The following is an 18432-nucleotide window of genomic DNA, read 5'->3' on the forward strand; positions in this document are numbered from 1 at the left end:
ATTGGAAGAGAACGCTCTTTAATGGTAAAACATGTTGTGTATCGATATATCGATATTGAATATCGGAAGTCGATAAGTGAGAAGTCACTATGACGGATGCAAATGCCACGAAAATTTCGGGGCTCTATTTTAATTAATTTTATCTACTTTAATAATATTAAAGTAAATAAAATTTAGGCAACATTGGGTACTACAGTAGCTACTATAGTTCACGTTAAAAAAAAATCATCAATGCTGAGGTCGTATAGTCTAACGTGCTGACGTTCGCGATCGGATTTATCTCTTTCTACTCTTGTCTTGTCGTGTGACAGACACAAGTGGTGAAAACGATAGTGATTCTAACAGTTAATAGCATTAACTCGTAACTTGGTATGGGAATGGAGTTCGGATGACAATGCTAGTACATAAACACGTTTCTTGCATAAACGTGGCTATCATGTAAAGTCGCGGGTGAGCAAAGTAATTGTTTCAGTTGAATGCAAGTACAGTACAGTCGCGTCCTTGTCGGTGTCTGGTGTCATGGTTACCGTGCGCTCGTCCCTGCAGCAGGTGCGCGCGCTGCTCGTGCGTGAGCGGGTGCGCGTGCAGCACCTTGAGCTTGTTGTGCGCATGCGCGGCGTGCGCGGCGTGCGCGGCGTGCGGCAGCGCGCCCACCACCACCGGCTGCGACAGCGTCAGCGGCCGCGCCGGCGCCAGCTGCACCAGCGGCGCGCCGCGCCGGGACCCGCCCCCGCCCCGCCCCCGCCCCGCGACACCGACCGCGCCCACGCCCACACCTGACACGCAACATCAACGATTATTATACAAAAGAACGAGAAGAAAAAAATAGTAAATTGTACAACAAGAGCATAAAACGAGCCATTTAACCCGAGACATTCATATAGCCGGTACGGCGAGGGTAGATAGACACGTCGAGGGGAAAATGAGTTTAATGCTCAGACTCTACTTTTCACATCGATGGCGAGGAACTTACTTACTATGTACCTTTTATTGTTCATGCATCATTATATAGTTATATTTTTTAAATTTTATTGATCTATTTTGATTAATTAGATTAATTTTTAGTTTTATACAGGGTGTTTGGTACCTATCGTTACAGATGTAGTGAAATTTTGCGAGATGTCGGAAAAGTTCGTATTTGGGCCAATCAACTTTTGAGTCTAACTCGTTGCCATGGTTGCGTCTCCGTTACTTATTAAAAGTATCATTTTATGGAGTACAAGTGAACTAAAGTTAGGAGTTGTGACATTTTTAAGACAATTCCTTTAAGCAGGACTAAACATGCTAAGAATACACATTGCAAACATTTTTCTAACAAAGTGTATGTGTAGGTATCACTGTTGTCTTCTGGGTTACGGGACCGAATAACAACACTAGAAAGTTGATTGACCCATTTATCGTGCTTCCTCAATTAGCTTACTGAAGTTAATTAAGTAAGCAAGATAAATGTGAAGTTATCCGACGAAATACGGTGGCAAAATATTGTTCACTAGATCCTTATTCGTATACAAATGTAATACAATGTCAATGCAAAGCAATCTAGGAGTGCCAAGAAATAAAAAGATCACGAATATGGTAAAGGTATTATATTTAAGTTGGTCAGTCGTACACTAAGATGCAGTAATGTTCTATGTTTCACAGCCTACCCTGAGAAATTATTATTATTATTTTTAACAAACTGCTGTTTATACATTAGGGACGTATGTTTAAACTCGTAATATTACAAAAGCGCGTAATAGAGGAATGTTTTCTCTTTAAGCCTGTTAAGGATTATTTAAATCATACATAAAAATTCGTAAAATTTTCAAAATAATGTAATGTAAATTACATAATAAATGACGAAAATTACAACATAGATTTTTAGTGACTGAATACATACTGTATGTGTGCTAAACTTAGTTTAAGATCATTTTACTGTATTCTTACAAAACAATGTTTTGAATTTGAATTGGTGGAATGCTTCTATGTTAGTAATTTCACCGGCTATCCTATCTCTAAACCGGAACACCACAATACGAACACTAAATATTCGGCGGCAAGTTAACGAGTAAGAGGGTCTGTTTCACGACAGCACTCATTGGTAAATTTTATTTGACAGATAAATGTCAAGCCGTCTCTATTTATTCGGACAACACAAACAGAGACGGCATCACAAATATCTGTCACATAAAAGTAAGTAATAAGTGGTGAAACAGGGAGTAAGTTTCCTATCACCAGCGTCACCAGTGTTTCTTTAGTGTATTCCTGAAGCACTGACCTGTCTGCGAGACGGCGGTGAAGGGTCCGTTCTGCACGAGCCCGACGACGGTGGCGCCGCTGCTCACGCCGCCCGCCTGACTCGACAGCAGGTGGTTCTGGAGACGGACCTACCGACAAAACAAGACTTACTAAGACAAGACAAGCTTTTAATTTTACCCCGTACTGAGTAAAAGTTATTTTTTTTTATGTATGAATGCAGTTTTTTTTGTCACTAAAATCGATGACATGGTTCCGAAGAACAGATCTTCGTGTGTCTTATAGTTTCCGACATTCCCATGCTGACCGTTCTATACTTAATGTTTTTTAGCATTAGAAAGAAGGTAAGCGATCTTGACGTGTCTTTTTATTGAAAAACACTTTTGAAAAATAAGCCATACCAAATATGTAACAAATAGCAAGGTCATTATGATCATTGCATTCTTTTGGTATCATAAGTAATAGTTTGTTTTTTTTTTTAAAACGTTTTTCAATAAAAAGACTCTTCAAGATTGTTTACCCTTTTTTGAATGCTAAAAAAACGAAGTTTAAATATTGCACTCTGTGGAGTCGCGCCTTTTCCGTACCTTGAGGCTGTCAGAAACGGCGACGGTCAGTATCTGCGGCGCGTCGTGCGCGGAGGCGGAGGCGGAGACGGTAGCGGAGGCGGAGGCGGAGGCGCGGCGGTGCGCGGAGGTGATGATGTGCTTCTTGAGCGGCGAGTGCTTCGTCTGAACAGTCTTCAGCTGCACGCCGTGCCCCAGCTGGATCTCCTCTATCGTGTCCTCTTTCTTTTTCTTCTCTATCTTAATCTGGAAACAAAGTTGATATTGTTAAGCCCAGTTAAGATCGAGGAAATCGTACAAGTGTTCAATCGACCGGCGCAATGTAATGTCGTGCCGTTTGCGCGACTGTGTAACGCAGCGCAATGTAATCTAAACCGTGGTGGCTAATGGTTCGACCTATCGTCTCTCAAGCAGAGAAACGTGGGTTCGAGCCCGAGCTCGCACCTCTTGAGTTTTTAGCTTAACGGTGAAAGAAAACATCGTGAGAAAACTTGTGAAGAAATTTAAGCGTGTCTGTGAAGTTCCCAATCCGCAAGGGACCCGCGTGGGAACAGCAGCCCAAGCTCTCTTATTCTGAGAGGAGGCCTGTACCCGTACCCTGCAGTGGGACGAATGATGTGTTCAGGTGGTTCCTGACCACCCTATATGATTAACATATATCGTATAGACGAATTGAAACCACGATGTGTAAAAAACGTTCTACTTTTGATTCTCAAGGATGATGATGATGGTGATTGGTGGTAGTTACCTGCGGCGGGTCGGCGGGCGGGGGCGGCGGCGCAGGCGCCGGAGCCTCGGCCGGCGCCTCCAGTTTCTTGGGCGGCGTGGCTGCTCTCTCGACCTGAAAGAATACAGACGAATATTTCATAGAGATTTACGATTCTAAATCGCATTATGGCGTCGATTGTATAACGAGTAAATAGTGTTCGTGTAACGAGTAAATAGTGTTCAAAATTCAAATTTAAAACTAATTTATTTTTTAAACTATACGCCATGTCAGTGGATGTTACATTAGGTAATTAATTGATCTCGCCATATGGCATATACATACATAGCTACAGATTTACATGCAGCATGCAATTACAATAACGTAAAAAAAACAAATGTTCTTGAATGGAACAATATGCTTTCATGGCCAAATAATATAATATTATTATAAAGCGCTACTTTAAATTGTGTAACCAGTTGCTGAATAATTATTTTCGATAATTTGTTGTAGTCAGTTGTAGACTTTTATTGCCGTTCCATATATGCCTTTGCTTATTTTTTCTTCGTGGTGATGGCTATTTAACAAAGAATAATGATGGATGTTTCGTTTACATATTTTATTATATTGACGCTTCATATATACTCGTATAAAGACAAGGTAGGGACAGAATCTTCAGCGCAATACTTAGTAAGGTTTGCATGCATAACTGAGCTAGTTGCAAACCACAGGCGGCCCTTAAACATCTTATTTGTGCTCTGAATACTAATGCTCGCCCTGTGCTGTTGCCCCAGAATATTAGTCCATATCTCAGTGGCCTCACCTTGACTTGTAGCTTGTCCATATAGATGGGTTCGCTTTCAGCCGTGACACGTACGACGGTGGAGCCGAACGCGTCCCGAGGCCGGCCAGAGTCGCGCCGCGTCTGACTCCGGCCGGGGCATAAAAAAGGATCCTTGCCATCCACCTCCTGCGGAAAAAAAAACATCAGGGTTAGGTTGTCTCACCGACGGCGAGGAAGCGATTGGCTATCGACTATTTTCTCGCTCAGGAAACGATCAAAAGATATAGATCCTGTGTGGGTAAAAGAGACGCAATGTTTCATAATTATATGTCATATATTATTATTAATAGTGATCGCTGGAGACACACTGCCGGCGAGAACTCTCTCTTCACTCTGCGTCGGAGTGACAAGAGCTATAAAACTAGCTCAACGATGTTTGTTTGGCTGTTAACTGGCGAGTGTCCGTCAGTTAGATTTTCAAAAAATATCGGACATTTGTTTTTTTTGTAAATAAAACAAAAAAATATGGAATAATCTGTGTGCATTATGTACATTTTTGCCATGTAGCCAAAATTAACTTGAACTGTAATTTTCTCTCGATTCATATTTTAAAATCCAGCAGAATCTTACGACATTTTTGAAAGGTATCTTCGAGTAATGTGACAAGAAACTTCAACAAGAGCATAGCCACTTTTAAGGCTGAACGAAATGATGAAATCGACTATTACCTGTACCAACTGCTCCAAGGCATCCGATAAACCTTTCTTATCGTCCGCTAAGGACTTCAGATCCGTTTCAGATAGGATGCTCTCGACTTGAGCTTCGGTGAGGGACAGGTCAGCATTGAGCAGATCATCCCCACTAATGTCCAGACTGTGCCCGCTGTCTTGTTCAGGCAGGAGGTCACCGTAGAGTCCTCCGAGGGTGAACTCTGACGTGGTGAACGTGTCTAGAGCTCCGGAGGGCACGTCGGAACGCAGCTCTATGGAGATTGGGGTGTCTTGGGCTATAGGGAATTGGTCGTCGGAGGGCTGTTCGAGGTAGGGCGGTGAAGGTGGCGGTGTTTTTGGTCGGAAGTGTAACCTGAAAAGAAAGGTAAGATAAAATATTAATTTTATAAAAATAAGGCTCATAAGGTGTTATTTTGAAAATGGTTGCACTACGACCCACTCTCGGATAAGTATAGCATACTTTTATCTCGAAAAATTACATGGTTTCCGCTGGTTTCAGCATAGCGTAAGTAGCAGGGAAAGTTACATTTAAAAAAATTAAGGATCCAAGCAGCCTCCAGCAATAAACTTTAGTCATATTATTTTTCAAAACCTTACGTGCAACAAGTAAAAAAAACTAAGATTAAACTCTCCAATTGAATCCGAAAAGGAGATGGCGGGACGTTTTGGACAAGTACGCAAAGGACTGGCCTGATATAGCATCAGAGCGGGAATTGTACAAGTCAAATGGGGAGGCCTTTAACCATACTATTATATTAATGGCTATATAAAAACTCACCATTTCTTATTAACCTCATCGATAAACTTCTCAAACTCCCTCTCGACAGGATGCAGGCTGTCGTCACTGTCGGCATCGCTGCACCCACTCCACGACCTCTTCCGCATAACACTCTCAAGATTCTCTCTCACCGCACTGTCTATAGTTCTAACACTAATATCACTTTTAACACTGTCTTGTACGTCCATTGGTTCCAGTTTAATATCGTCCAGGTCGAAGTATTTGACGTCTGTGACTGGTTTGTCCTCGACGTCGGGGTCGGTTTTGATCCAGAGCTCCGGGTTGGCGGCGAGGTGTTTCCGGAAGGCGTGCCGCCACGGGTACTTGCCGCTCGAGTGGTAGTCGCGGGAGATCTCTTTGGGCGTTCTGTGGACTTTCGTTTCCAGGTCGACCTGAGGAGTTGAATGATGTTATTAATGATAGTAACCATAACTGCTCTCGTTACGAAGAAGCTTTCGAGAAAAGCGTGAAAATTAGATGTTAATGAATCTACTACACTATTTCTTTTAATATGGCTCTGTTTATTTGAGGGCAATTTTTTATTAGTAGGTTTGTTTTGCCGTTGTATGGTAAAAAAATTTAGAAAACAAAATACGAGGAGTAATAAAGGATGAACGATGACAGCAAAACTTAACTGTACTTTAACTAGACCTACTTATTGTTAAAGCGAGAAAAGTTTTTCCATGTCAATGTTTTTAGGACCTTGACATACGATCTATGGCGCGCATTGAGTAGGCAACAGGGTATGCAGCGCTGGTGCTGGTGGTGCACTGCTGCAGCGCAAACTAACAACTGCCCAACCTGGAATCGACCCAATACACGCCATTGCATACAATTAGTGTATGACAAGACAGACAGACAGACCCACAGTATAACAAGTTTTCCCTACAGTAGGCCGACGCCTTTGAAGTTGAGCGACACCGCAGCCTGTAGAGGTATTTACGCAAGTAAGGAAGGGTTGTCACAATTTTAAAATTTGAAAGGTTGATGTCTTTTACGAATCGGTACATATTTGTATTGCGAAATTATATAAAACAAAATGAATTAGGGGTGGCATACTTACTAGGGGTAAGAAGTATCAAAATAAACTATTTTTGAAATAAAAAAACATTATTGTTCTTCAAAATATACTTTCAAAGATTAGTAACCGACAAATACTTTCGGTTTCTAGACTCACCGGACTTAAAATTTCCTGTTATTGAATTTAATTATATTAAAAAATAATAGTAGATTATTGTCGTGGCCTGGAAGTAGGCAATTGCTGGCTGAGTATGAGTATTAAACGGACGAGCTTGCGAGTCCGTTTAACTAATACGAAGCCAGCAATTGCTATTCCAGCCGAGACTAATATAAAGCTTTTCTCAAAAATGGTGAATAATTCTGAAATAGAATAAACTTTTTCTCAAAATATATTATAAAATTTTATTTTATTCCAATATTTTTCTTATGCTTTCCCGCCTTTTTTCATTAAAAATAAACTGCAGGTGTAAAAGTCCGGAGTTCCAACAAAATATCTGATACCGGCCATTAGACTTGGCTGTATACGACTTGTGCCAACATTTCCATGGCCTTTTTAACTTTAAAAAAAAATGTGACTGATTGCAGGCGCGCTAATTCATTATTGTCGAGCTAGCGCACCTGCAATTTTTTAACTTTTTAATTTTTCGCTGACCATAAACTATGCACTTCACCTTCTGATATGTACAGAATAATGTCAACTTTTACGGACATTTTTGAGAAAATAAATATAATTACATTAATAGATGAAATCTTAGTTCCTTATTTATGCGAAATGAAGATTTGCACGCACTCACAGTACATGTCGTATGCACCGTAATAGATTTTATTATAATTTAAATGTAAAAAAAAAACGCGATAGCATGCAGCTGGGGCTGGGAGTGGGCACGATTGCTCTGTCTAGACGTCTCCGTCGGATTACTGCAGGCAGGGAAACTTGTTATAGTTTGGACAGACGGCCTGTCTCCCTCTCCCTTGGTACGGTGTGTTTACCTCCTCCTGCGTGTCATCCCGCGTGGGCGGCGGCGGCAGCGTGTGCCAGAGGTCGTCGAGGGGTGTCGCGACGCGGTCAAGCGCGAGCCGGCCCCCGCGCGCGCGCCGCAGCCGCGCGAAGCCCACGCAGCGCCGGTACGGAGTGCGCAGCGATGTGAGGGTGTACCTGTAACCAACAAACGACGACCGGATAAGCCAACTGGTTACTGAACCTGACTACGAAGCTCGAGGTCCTCGGTTCGATCCCCGGCCGGGGAAGATAATTGTATGAATAATAGTAATAGTTTGGGACTAGGTCAATTGGTGTCAACTGTCCCATGATATTTATTTTTATTTTATTTTATTGCCTTAAAACTTTCACAACTTCTAACTTTTAGTAGATTTCTACCCCATAAAATCATACTTTTAATAAGTAAGTCAAGACCTGTTACCGTGGCAAGAATTTACACTAAAAAGTTGATTGACACGCTTAACCCTTGGTTAGCACTTAACTGGGAGTTATACAGGGTGACACCTCTATAAGACATACATAGAGCTGTTCCTAGGAACCATGTCATCGATTTCAGTGACAAAAAAAATGCATGTACCATCAGCCAAATAAGTGGTCTATCAATTTTTAAACAAGTGCCTATCAAATGTCGCTAAAGTCGAACTTTCAAGTTGACAGACACGTCTATTGGCATTATTGTTATGTGACATGCAAGCGATTTTCGACTTTAGGGTGGTAGACCACATATTTGGCTGATGGTACCTATAGATTAAAAATAAAAAAACTTTTACTCAGTTCGGAAATCGAACGTAGTCATAGTGAAATACAAAACTACTCGTAAACCTTAGATAACAAAACTTCCGGAATGGCATTAAATATGTCGTATCGGTCGTATAAGTTATCTCACCTATGCCGTACGTCGATTTCGTGTTCGAAGAGTCCATTTGGGTTTTCCGGGTCCACAGGGTCGCCGCAAAGCGTCGTCGTCGGCTGTAAACATAAATTAAGATTTTGTGAAAAAAATCTAAATACAAGCCAGTCTTTTTGCTGACAGCACTTGCTTTGTTACCCAAAACTACATATTTCAAGTAAATTCTATCACTAGAAACGGGTGAAATTCCACATGCAAGATTTAAACTTGACAAGTATACCTACAAACAATCATTGTAAATTGAATAAACGCTTGTAAAATACAAACGCGCCCCGACTCGACACTACCACTCTTTTTTTTATGCACAATAGAGTTGGCCCTGTGAATCTTATGTATGGATAGTTCTACGAACGTTTCAACTGCTATCAGTGTCACTTATACTGAAAAAAATAGTCGGGTATACCTAGTGCCATCCACGAAAACGCGTGGTTTTGACAAAATTAGACATTAATGACATTCTAATAAGAACCATGGCACGTGTCATCGTAAATGACTCTACCTATAGAATGGTAAGATTTTATAAAACGATATGTGCATGGTGTGCCCTCTCTCATCCATACTAACTAATATTATAAATGCGAAAGTGTGTGTGTTTGTATGTATGTCCGTCTTTCACGTCGAAAGGGACGTGATTTTTGGCAAAGAGATACGTTATGGGCCAGAGAGGCTACTTTTTATCCTGGAAAATGCACAGTTCCCGCGGGAACAGCGCGCTATAACCGAATTCCACGCAGGCGCAGCCGCGGAAAAAACCTAATTTCTTCAATTTATGCGACAGGAAATTGATAGCGGTTGAAACGATCGTAGAACTACCCGTCCCGTCCTAGATCAACAGCGAATGAAATCGAAATAATGTATCATTTTAATTAAGACTTAATTAAAATGGTGTATTATTTTGAGCTGACCCACTGTTGATCTGTGAGTACTTTTTGGCGTTAGAGATCGAATATCTTCAACCGGATAATAATACAAACACAGTAATGTGTGTCTCACCATCTCGTAGTAGCAGCCGGGCTTGCGTCGGAAGGCGAAGGGCCCGTCGTCGGGCGCCGCGGGCTCCGCGCGCGCGTCCTCCTCCGACGAGCTGTTGGGCGCCGGCTCTGCGAACACGGCAGCACGCGCCACGTCTAACAACCCACAGGATTCGTACCGTCCCACCGGTGGTTTTTTTTGCATTAGAAAGAAGGTAAGCGATCTTGATCTTGTCTTATTATTGAAAAACACTTTTGAAAAATAAGTCACAGCAAATAGTAACAATTAGCAAGGACATAAGTAATAGTAACTGTTTGTTTAAAAACGTTTTTCAATAGAAATACTCGTCAAGATTGTTAAGCCTTTTTCTAGTGCTAAAAAAACGAAGTATGCGAAGTGCAAAATTCGTACTTCGTATCTTGCCGTCCCGTTGACGCTTGTATTATTTAATACGAGAGTGAGAGGGACGGTACGGTACAAACTTCGATTTTCGAATTTCGTAGTAGATGGAGGAGTGGTTACGGCGCTCGAAATGATCTACACACTATAGCACCACAACTGCTCATCTACTTCTGCTGCTGACTATAAAATCGTGCACAATTGAACCTTATCGCAAAAAATGACAATAAAAACAAAAAACTTTCTACATGTTATATTGTTGTGTTAGAAATTAAATCATTCAATTTTTACAAATATATTTTGCGGAAAAGGTTAATAAAATTAAAGATCAAGAAGAAGAAAGAGATGATTCATAATATTCGTTTTTTTTTTCGATCTAGTGAAAACTAATGTACTGCGTTTTGAACCATTAAATAAACAAGAAAGCTCATAAAACTATCACATACAGTTTTACCCCATTGAAAACAATTAAATGTAAACACTTGAATTAAAAATTACTTCATTTCAGGTAACCTGGCCTTAACGACATTGCAATGCCTGACAAAGAAGTCAGTACGACATTTGCTGCGACAAGATTCTAAGGCTCACGATTTAAACGGTTTTACTGTACTAAGGAACGAGTCATCTAGAGACAGACATATTGCATACACTTGTTTTAACACATTTTTTGTTGAAATTCGGATATCGGAATGGTCTAAATTCCGAACATATAGCTGAAATTATGAAAGCCGTCATAACGATCTATATCAAAATAGATGTATGATATCAAACCTTTTTGTTAACTTAATTCAATCCAAACGATTAAATTACTTGTATACTATAAAATAACCAGGTGCATTGTCTTTTTTACTACGATTAGGTATTTAATATTTTATAACTCAAGAGTCAAAGCTTAACTCTTTTGCCATAGTGCCTCCATTCGAACTGATTGAGCAAATATATCAACGCAATAAAACGTTCGTGCCATACAAGAATGATTACTTAGTTAAATACACTAAATAATAGACAGAACAAGAACATCCTTCCAAAACGAACACATAATGTAATGATGTACCATATCATTGAACGGATCGTGACATTGAACAGTCAATTTCGTTCAAAACTATGGATTAGACGTGCCTAGAGTATAGTGCCATAGACGCGGTGTTTACCGAAACATAAGCATGTAAATGTACGGTATTATAACTTGTCTATGGCTAATTTTACGCCTAGATTAATTAATTTGAAGTCAAGCTATTCGAGACACCGTTAAAACGCTGGTTTATTTTGTTTTGACATTTGGGCTATTGTTTTTGTGTATTTTTTTTACGTATATTCATCTACGCAAGTGTTGAATTTTTATTAGTTTAGCAAACTAACAAGGTATGTAGTTTATTTCTACTAAAATTTATATCAGAAATACCGGACACTGACCGACTTTCAGCAATCGCAAATACCAATACGCCAAACTAAATAAATATGTGCATTGTTTTCATAATTTACATTATGTTCACTATGTGTCTTTAAAGTGTATCAAACACAATATTGAAAGAGTTGCTTGTCATTTTGAATATCTTCTAGTTTGTTAGAAATTATATTTATGAACCATCTGTGAACCTTATTTCGACGTAACATAAGGAGCAAGAACGACTGTACGCCAAAATACCGGGCGATCATCTTTTTTTTTTAATGAAGGGTTTTTGACAGGCGAAATATTGCTAGATGGCGTTAGTATCGAAAGGTCCGTTAGACGTGACAATTTGCCCGCGAATGGTCTATTTAATTATTCAACCAATCGCAAACGTGACGCAAATGTCAAAATTGTTTCCCATACCTCGCGATACTGATGCCAACTAGCTTTGTTCAGAAACTGTCATTCAATGATGATACAATTGTGGTCGTTTTTAACAGTGTCTCAAACACGAACCTGCCTTAAAACACGAACCCAGCAGGCGTCTACAGTGTGTATAAAATGTCTTATCTAGTAGATATTTTTTTAGGTGTCGTCTTTAACAGTGCCTCGAACAGGGCGGGCGGCTCGACTCACCTCGCAGAGCCAGCGCGGAGCCGGCAGGGTGGTGTCTGTGTTTCCGTCTCTTGTAAGGACGTTTTTCCCGCTGGAAGACAACCAATAATGTCCATAATAGTAGCTCGAACAGTGTTGAAGCTCTAAGAATAATAATGCGTGCAGAGGCGACGGCCGATTGCTAATTGACAACGCGTTATGTATTAGAATAGTTTACGAAGTACAACCATATTATGAAATATGAAACTTAGAATGATGTAGCTTAGAAAGAGCTTTTAAAACAATACACTGTCTATAAGAGAATATGAGAGACGCCTAATAACAACTCCAACTAAACAAGTGACATGTCACTATCATGATGTAATCATGATTTGTATACAAAATTGATAGTTCGATTTTCACATACAATTTTCGCATACTACTAACAAGTTGAATGTAGAGCGTTTTCACAAAATATGACATATTGACATCGCAAGCCTAAAACAGGAAAATTACTATGACACTGTGAAAACGTTCCACGGTAGGTCAGAAAATAAATGATTATACTATACATTTTTGGATAACATAAAATTACATGTAAGCCCTATAGAAACAAACCATTGAAAGGTAAAACACTATGAAAGGAATCAAATATAGCATCACCGCGTAATATTGCCTCTACACGTTTTATTTTTCCGCCAAAGCTCTAACTCTCGGTTGTCGCATCTCGTAACCCCCTAATCTTTGGAAAATTTTCGCGTCTAACACTACGAATGCAGGAGATCACGTTTATCATGATTATTCAATACCACCCAATCCAGGTTTTTAGGTACCGATGATGTTGCTACGGTACTTGGTCTTAATTTTAGTTGTAATTTGTTGCATCTACTTAACGAGTGAAATAGATGGATTATCGAACCGAAATCGTAATCAAACGGTCGGATGCAGTGCAGTCGAGTTTACCAATGTCTATTGTAAGGAATTTTGTTTCCATCAGTGAATAAATATGTAATGCATGCAAATTAATTTCATTTTAAACTTTTTTTAATTTTTATAAACGGTTAAGTAGTTCTAGAGATTACAAACAACAAAAACAAGGTTTCAAAAGGATAGGTAACTCGGGTGCCCTGGGCACTCTAGGGCAATAGGGCCAAGATTTGTATTCCCTGCCCAGCTTCGTGCCCTTGGCTTTCGGCTTTGCCAAAAAGAAAGTCCGGCAACACTGGGCCTGAACCCCACCCACATTTGCTTATATCCATTGACGTGCATCGGGTCGACTCCAGGGTTGGCAGCTGGTAATTTGCACAAGCACTAGCGCTGCCTACTTAGGTTCTATCCCTTGCACAGTGCACACTTGTCATTACAGCACAGACATTGGCATCCCAACAGTACCGCATGACCCTGACGGTGCTGTGGTTGATGAAGGCACGTACCGGTCTCGGCTGGTCGACGGGCGTGGGCGGCGCGCGCGGCGGGTAATGCTGCACTGCGTACGCGTCGCGCCGGAAGCACGGCGTGGCGAGAGACACGACGGGGTATTGCGGCCTGGGAATAACACAAATCGTACTAACTAATACTATAAATGTGAAAGTTTGTATGTATGTGTATGTTTGTTACTCCTTCACGCTAAAACAGCTGCACGGATTTGGATAAAATTTGGTATGTAGATAGCTGGTCATCTGGAATAACACATAGGCTACTTTTTATCCAGACATTCCCACGAGATGGGGATAAAATCTCGACTTAACAACCGTTGGGCTCAGAGTCATGAAATTTGGCATGGTTGTTTTTAATACAACGTTAATGAAAACAACGATGTAATTTTCGGGACTTCCCAGGGAAATTTTGTAAAATCTCGGAAAGTAAGTAAGTACCTGGGCTGAGGCTCGGCGTAGTCGCCGGCCCGGTAGCGCCGCTCGGCGATGACGGCGGTCAGCTTGAGCAGCTCGCGCTTGGCCTTCTCGCGGCGCGCGACCAGCTCCAGCAGCGACAGCGCCCGCGCCAGGTCCCGCCGCAGCTTCAGCATTTTCTCGTACGAGCTCTCGTCGTTTTTTCTGGAAATTTCAATCGATAAATCAATCAATGAATCTAAAATGCATCAGAACATAGTTATAATTGCGATGAAGATGAGGGTAGTTTTTCGACGCTGCCGACAACTGCGCTGCATGAGCACTCAAATAACCAAAAGTTTATATTTATTTAAACTTATCAGGTTTCTTTATTCATAGGAAGCTGTTTTTAAATCCAAAAAAATATATAGGCTATAAAGTATCCTGCTCAAAAGATAACCTAACCAACAAAGTTGGAAAACCCCTGTCAATTCAAAGTTCAATATCTCAAAAACAGATGAACGGATTTTGATGAAACATGTCTAAGGACCATCGCTGGAAAACCTGATTTCAAATTTAAAAAAAACCGCTTTCAAATGGGTCCACCCGTTTAAGAGCTACGGTGCCACAGACAGACACACATAGCTGACAAACTTATATCACCCCTCTTTTGCGTCGGGGTTTAAAAATAATGGCCACGTGAATTTTATCGGTGAAACGAAAATACTAATAAATATAATTCTTTTTTACATTCCTTGTTTGAATCAATTGTCAATTGGTGTGAGTGAATTGTCCCGTGATATTTATTTATTATTATTATTCTTTTGAGTAGTATAGGTCTGTATATTTATGCAGATTTCATTTGTTGACCATCTAGACCCCAGTCTCCATTTCATCAAAAGTAAGCTATGCAAAGAATCACCACCATTATAATATCTGTCATAGCGCAGCGTGCAAAAATATCAGAAATGGACATGTCTTACCCCCGACAAATAATGGTGATTTTCCTCCGGCGAGGCGAGACGAGACGAGAATTGAAATTTGTATGGCAGCGCCCGCGGCGGCCCGCGGCGGGCGCGCGAGAATGCATACAAATTTCAATTCTCGTCTCGTCTCGCCTCGCCGGTGGAAAACCACCTTAAGAGTTGTATGAGATATCCATGCATACTTTGTTGTATCAGATATGGGTGCTGGTTACTGTACAAAATCATGCATCACCAGCTGACCGAGCGCTCACCTGTTCTTCCTCGTCTGCATTTTCTCAGTGCGGCGCCGGAACGCGAGGTAGGGGTTGTTGGAGGACTGGCCGGGGCGACTCTCGGTCTTCACTGACAGGATGAGGGGGTGTTGCTGTAAACAAACAAGCGATTAATGTTAAAACTTATGAAAATAAATGACCCACCAAGGATAGGGAAGGCGTTTGCCATTGGCGTACCCCTGACCTCCGTAAGGGAGAGATAGATATAGAGTGCGGTGTTACCATAACAGTTTCTTGCTGTAAGCTATGCTTCGTTCGCGTGACTAAAGAATTGGGTAAAGCTACACGGGGAATATAGAAATAACATTTTTCTCTCTATCGCTCTTAATGAAAATTGTATTTATCATCACTGTTATACCATAGGTTCTCAATCTCATTTTGCCCACAGCCCCGTTTGACATTTTACTTTCTACAACTGCTTCTTTTCTTTAACCGGCTAAGGTAACGTCTGTTAATTTTTTTGAGCGGTCTACTACCACTGCATCCTTGTAAGCCTTTAATCCACAAGGGGGTATTCTCGTAATGTAAACAGGGATCAGACTTGTTCATTAGCCCGCTCGAGACTAATTGGTTTAACAATTTTAGTTCCTTTAGCCCTTGGTGAAACAGGTGGTCTGTTTTACCATTAATTGATTAATTTTATGTGACAGATATGTGTGATGTTGCCTCTGTTTGTTTTGTCCGAATAGACGGAGATGGCATCGCATTTATCTGTCAAATAAAATATACTTTTGTTGTATGTATAACTGAATTTTACAGCACATTGGTTTTATAAGTAGTTTTTAAAGTATTATTTTAATGTCAGCCATTCATAATAATCATAATACTTCGCACGAATGTTATATTTACAAACTTATCTAATCTAGTGGATTAGGTTACATTAAACTTCCACATTCATCCACCAGCCTCCCCCATCGATTCCAGGTCAACTTGTTCATAACATGTCAACCCAGGTCCCATACTTCACACAAGTCATTCCCAACTGGTTCCCGGACCGTACATACGTAATCGAGTTGTAAAACTTTACTTTCGAACTTAACGCTGACGAATTGAAAAAGTTGCGTTCAACTTTTATGATGGTATACTAAGCTTTTACTTGCGGCTTCGCCCGCGTGAAATATTCGGTCTTGCAATAGGTTAGTGTCCTAACAAAATCTAGTTAATCCGTCAGTTAGTTAATCAGAAAATAATGTTCAAGAATTTTTCTTTCGTCAATTAAACAAAAAAAAATGGAATATTTCGAAACCATCTTTTGCCATGCCGACATGGCGCTATGGCACGATTTTCAGCTGTCGTGTTTTGCTATTTGTGGCGTTCAAAAGGTTAAGGAAAGTGCGTGTGTTCCAAAAGGTGGGGTCCAAAGAGGGAGCTACCACAAACTCGCTTTAACAAGTTCTTTTAGAGACTGACTGTTCGTTTAGGAACTATAGAAACAAGTATAACTCAGATAAGTATAGCAAAGATTGTGTACGGTAAAGACCACGTGTTGCGACCAACGACATACCTAGTTCAAGCTTCACACACTCTCCAGCTTGTCTAACGAAAAGGTTCACTTCAGCAGTGTCCATGCTATACAAAGCGATATCGCAGAGCCTGGTTGAAATCTTACCGTCTTCAGCCGTTTGTTGAGCCAGTAGTCGTAAACGGCGATGACCAGGTCGTCGTGCCTCTCCAGAAGCAGTTTGGCCTCGTTCAGCGTCACCACCGTCTGCCCGGAGCTCTTTTCCAATTTGTCCATCATTTGTTCGAACATTAATTCTGCGAAAATATAAATAGTAGGTTATAATTGACCGAGCGTCCATCCCTTTCGGCTTGGGCAAAAATCCTTTCGCATTTCTCAGCCGATTATCATGAAATTTTGTGAGCAGGTTCCATAATTGCAAGGTTTTAAGAAGTTTAAAGATCAAAGACTGACGATATTATTTTTTCTTGGAATAAGTTTGTTTAAAGTTCATCGATTTTCCGCATTCTTTTTGACTAACTACTCGTAAATATATGTATTTAACGCATATAGTCTCCTACGCAAATGCAGTAAAATAATTCCTAGCAGCAGTGTAAAATCTCCGGTATTCAATGCAGGTACCTACTAATTCAAATCCCGTAATATACCAAGTGAAAGCATGAACCGCTGTCGCGTGTCAAAACGACATTAAAGGAATTCTTGAAACCATAAAAAACAGTAAAAAGTGTTATCCCCAATTTATATAATTGGTCTGAAAACACTAAAGTTGCTTTGTTTACGATAATATCCTTCCTTGTTTTTGGTTCGAAAGATCAAAAAGCCAAGTTTAAGCCAGAGCCCGGAATCATTATTTCACAAAACGGAAGCAAATATTCTCTAATTTATAATGTACCCATTTAAGACGAAACCGCTTAAAAATATATAATATCTGCCACAGCGGAGCGTGCAAAAATATCTGGCACGACCTACCGGTCCTAGAAATAGAGTCGTATCAGATATTTATGCACACTTTGTTGTGTCAGATATTGGTGCTGGTGACTGTACGTGAGACCATTATTGTTTAAGGCACTTAGCAACTCAAACACTTTCACTATTTATTTCCGTCAAGAAAATAATGAATTTGATCGCAAGCACCAGCTGTATCGTGTAGGAAAATTTGTTGCATCTCGCAAGTTACTTTGCCCTTGCTTGTTAATGTTAATATTTAAGATAGTAAATCATAGCCATGTCATATGCAGATACAGTCCCTATCAATAAATATCTATCAGCTATATCACCTAGAGCTAGACGCCCATCTAGACCTACATACATTGAACTTAGACGGGTCCAATGTTCATGATGGCAATCAATTAATACAAAAACATAAATCGTTTCGTGCTCTTAAAATGCAACGCCGTACACAGATTAAGCACCAGGAGGTATATGGGGGAGGCATGTCCAACTGTGGACGTCCTACGGCTGATATGATGATGATTACGCGACTCTTCTCGCGAACCATACACTCATGCTTCTCGCGGCTGGTTCGCTCGAGTTGCCAAAGTCAACACCTTGATATTGCTAAATAGACATTTGTATCTTGTACCGGTTACATCATTTACCTGTGAGCTCTGGATGCCTCTGCTGTTTCAGCCACCGCTCGTCCTCCGAGTCGATGTCGTACTCCGGCGTCTCCTGTTCCTGCCATAGCGCTGTAACAAGGATAAATAACTAATATAAGACAGAGGATGATGCACAAATGTACGATAAATAGGAACGAGATTTTACTTCATTAAGATTGGTTTTTGGAATCTTTTTATTT

General features: G+C 40.6%; 1 protein-coding gene across 1 annotated transcript in view; it reads right to left on the bottom strand.

Moving 5' to 3' along the window:
* The window catches only part of E(Pc) (Enhancer of Polycomb), a gene marked incomplete at its 3' end in the record, with an annotated part of 112174 nt that overhangs the window by 4320 nt on the left and 89422 nt on the right, over positions 1-18432 (bottom strand). The window contains exons 3-18 of the mRNA XM_074108929.1: positions 18233-18322; positions 16782-16930; positions 15152-15264; positions 13960-14139; positions 13519-13630; positions 12128-12197; positions 9724-9830; positions 8707-8789; positions 7811-7976; positions 5801-6192; positions 5020-5374; positions 4331-4477; positions 3550-3642; positions 2823-3047; positions 2258-2366; positions 528-776 (exon numbers count right to left, since the gene is read on the bottom strand). Of these exons, the coding sequence (XP_073965030.1) occupies positions 528-776; positions 2258-2366; positions 2823-3047; positions 3550-3642; positions 4331-4477; positions 5020-5374; positions 5801-6192; positions 7811-7976; positions 8707-8789; positions 9724-9830; positions 12128-12197; positions 13519-13630; positions 13960-14139; positions 15152-15264; positions 16782-16930; positions 18233-18322 (2640 nt within the window). The remainder of the gene's footprint in view (positions 1-527; positions 777-2257; positions 2367-2822; positions 3048-3549; positions 3643-4330; positions 4478-5019; positions 5375-5800; positions 6193-7810; positions 7977-8706; positions 8790-9723; positions 9831-12127; positions 12198-13518; positions 13631-13959; positions 14140-15151; positions 15265-16781; positions 16931-18232; positions 18323-18432) is intronic.

This window comes from Choristoneura fumiferana, chromosome 27 (genome assembly GCF_025370935.1).
Source record: "Choristoneura fumiferana chromosome 27, NRCan_CFum_1, whole genome shotgun sequence".
NCBI lineage: Eukaryota > Metazoa > Arthropoda > Insecta > Lepidoptera > Tortricidae > Choristoneura > Choristoneura fumiferana.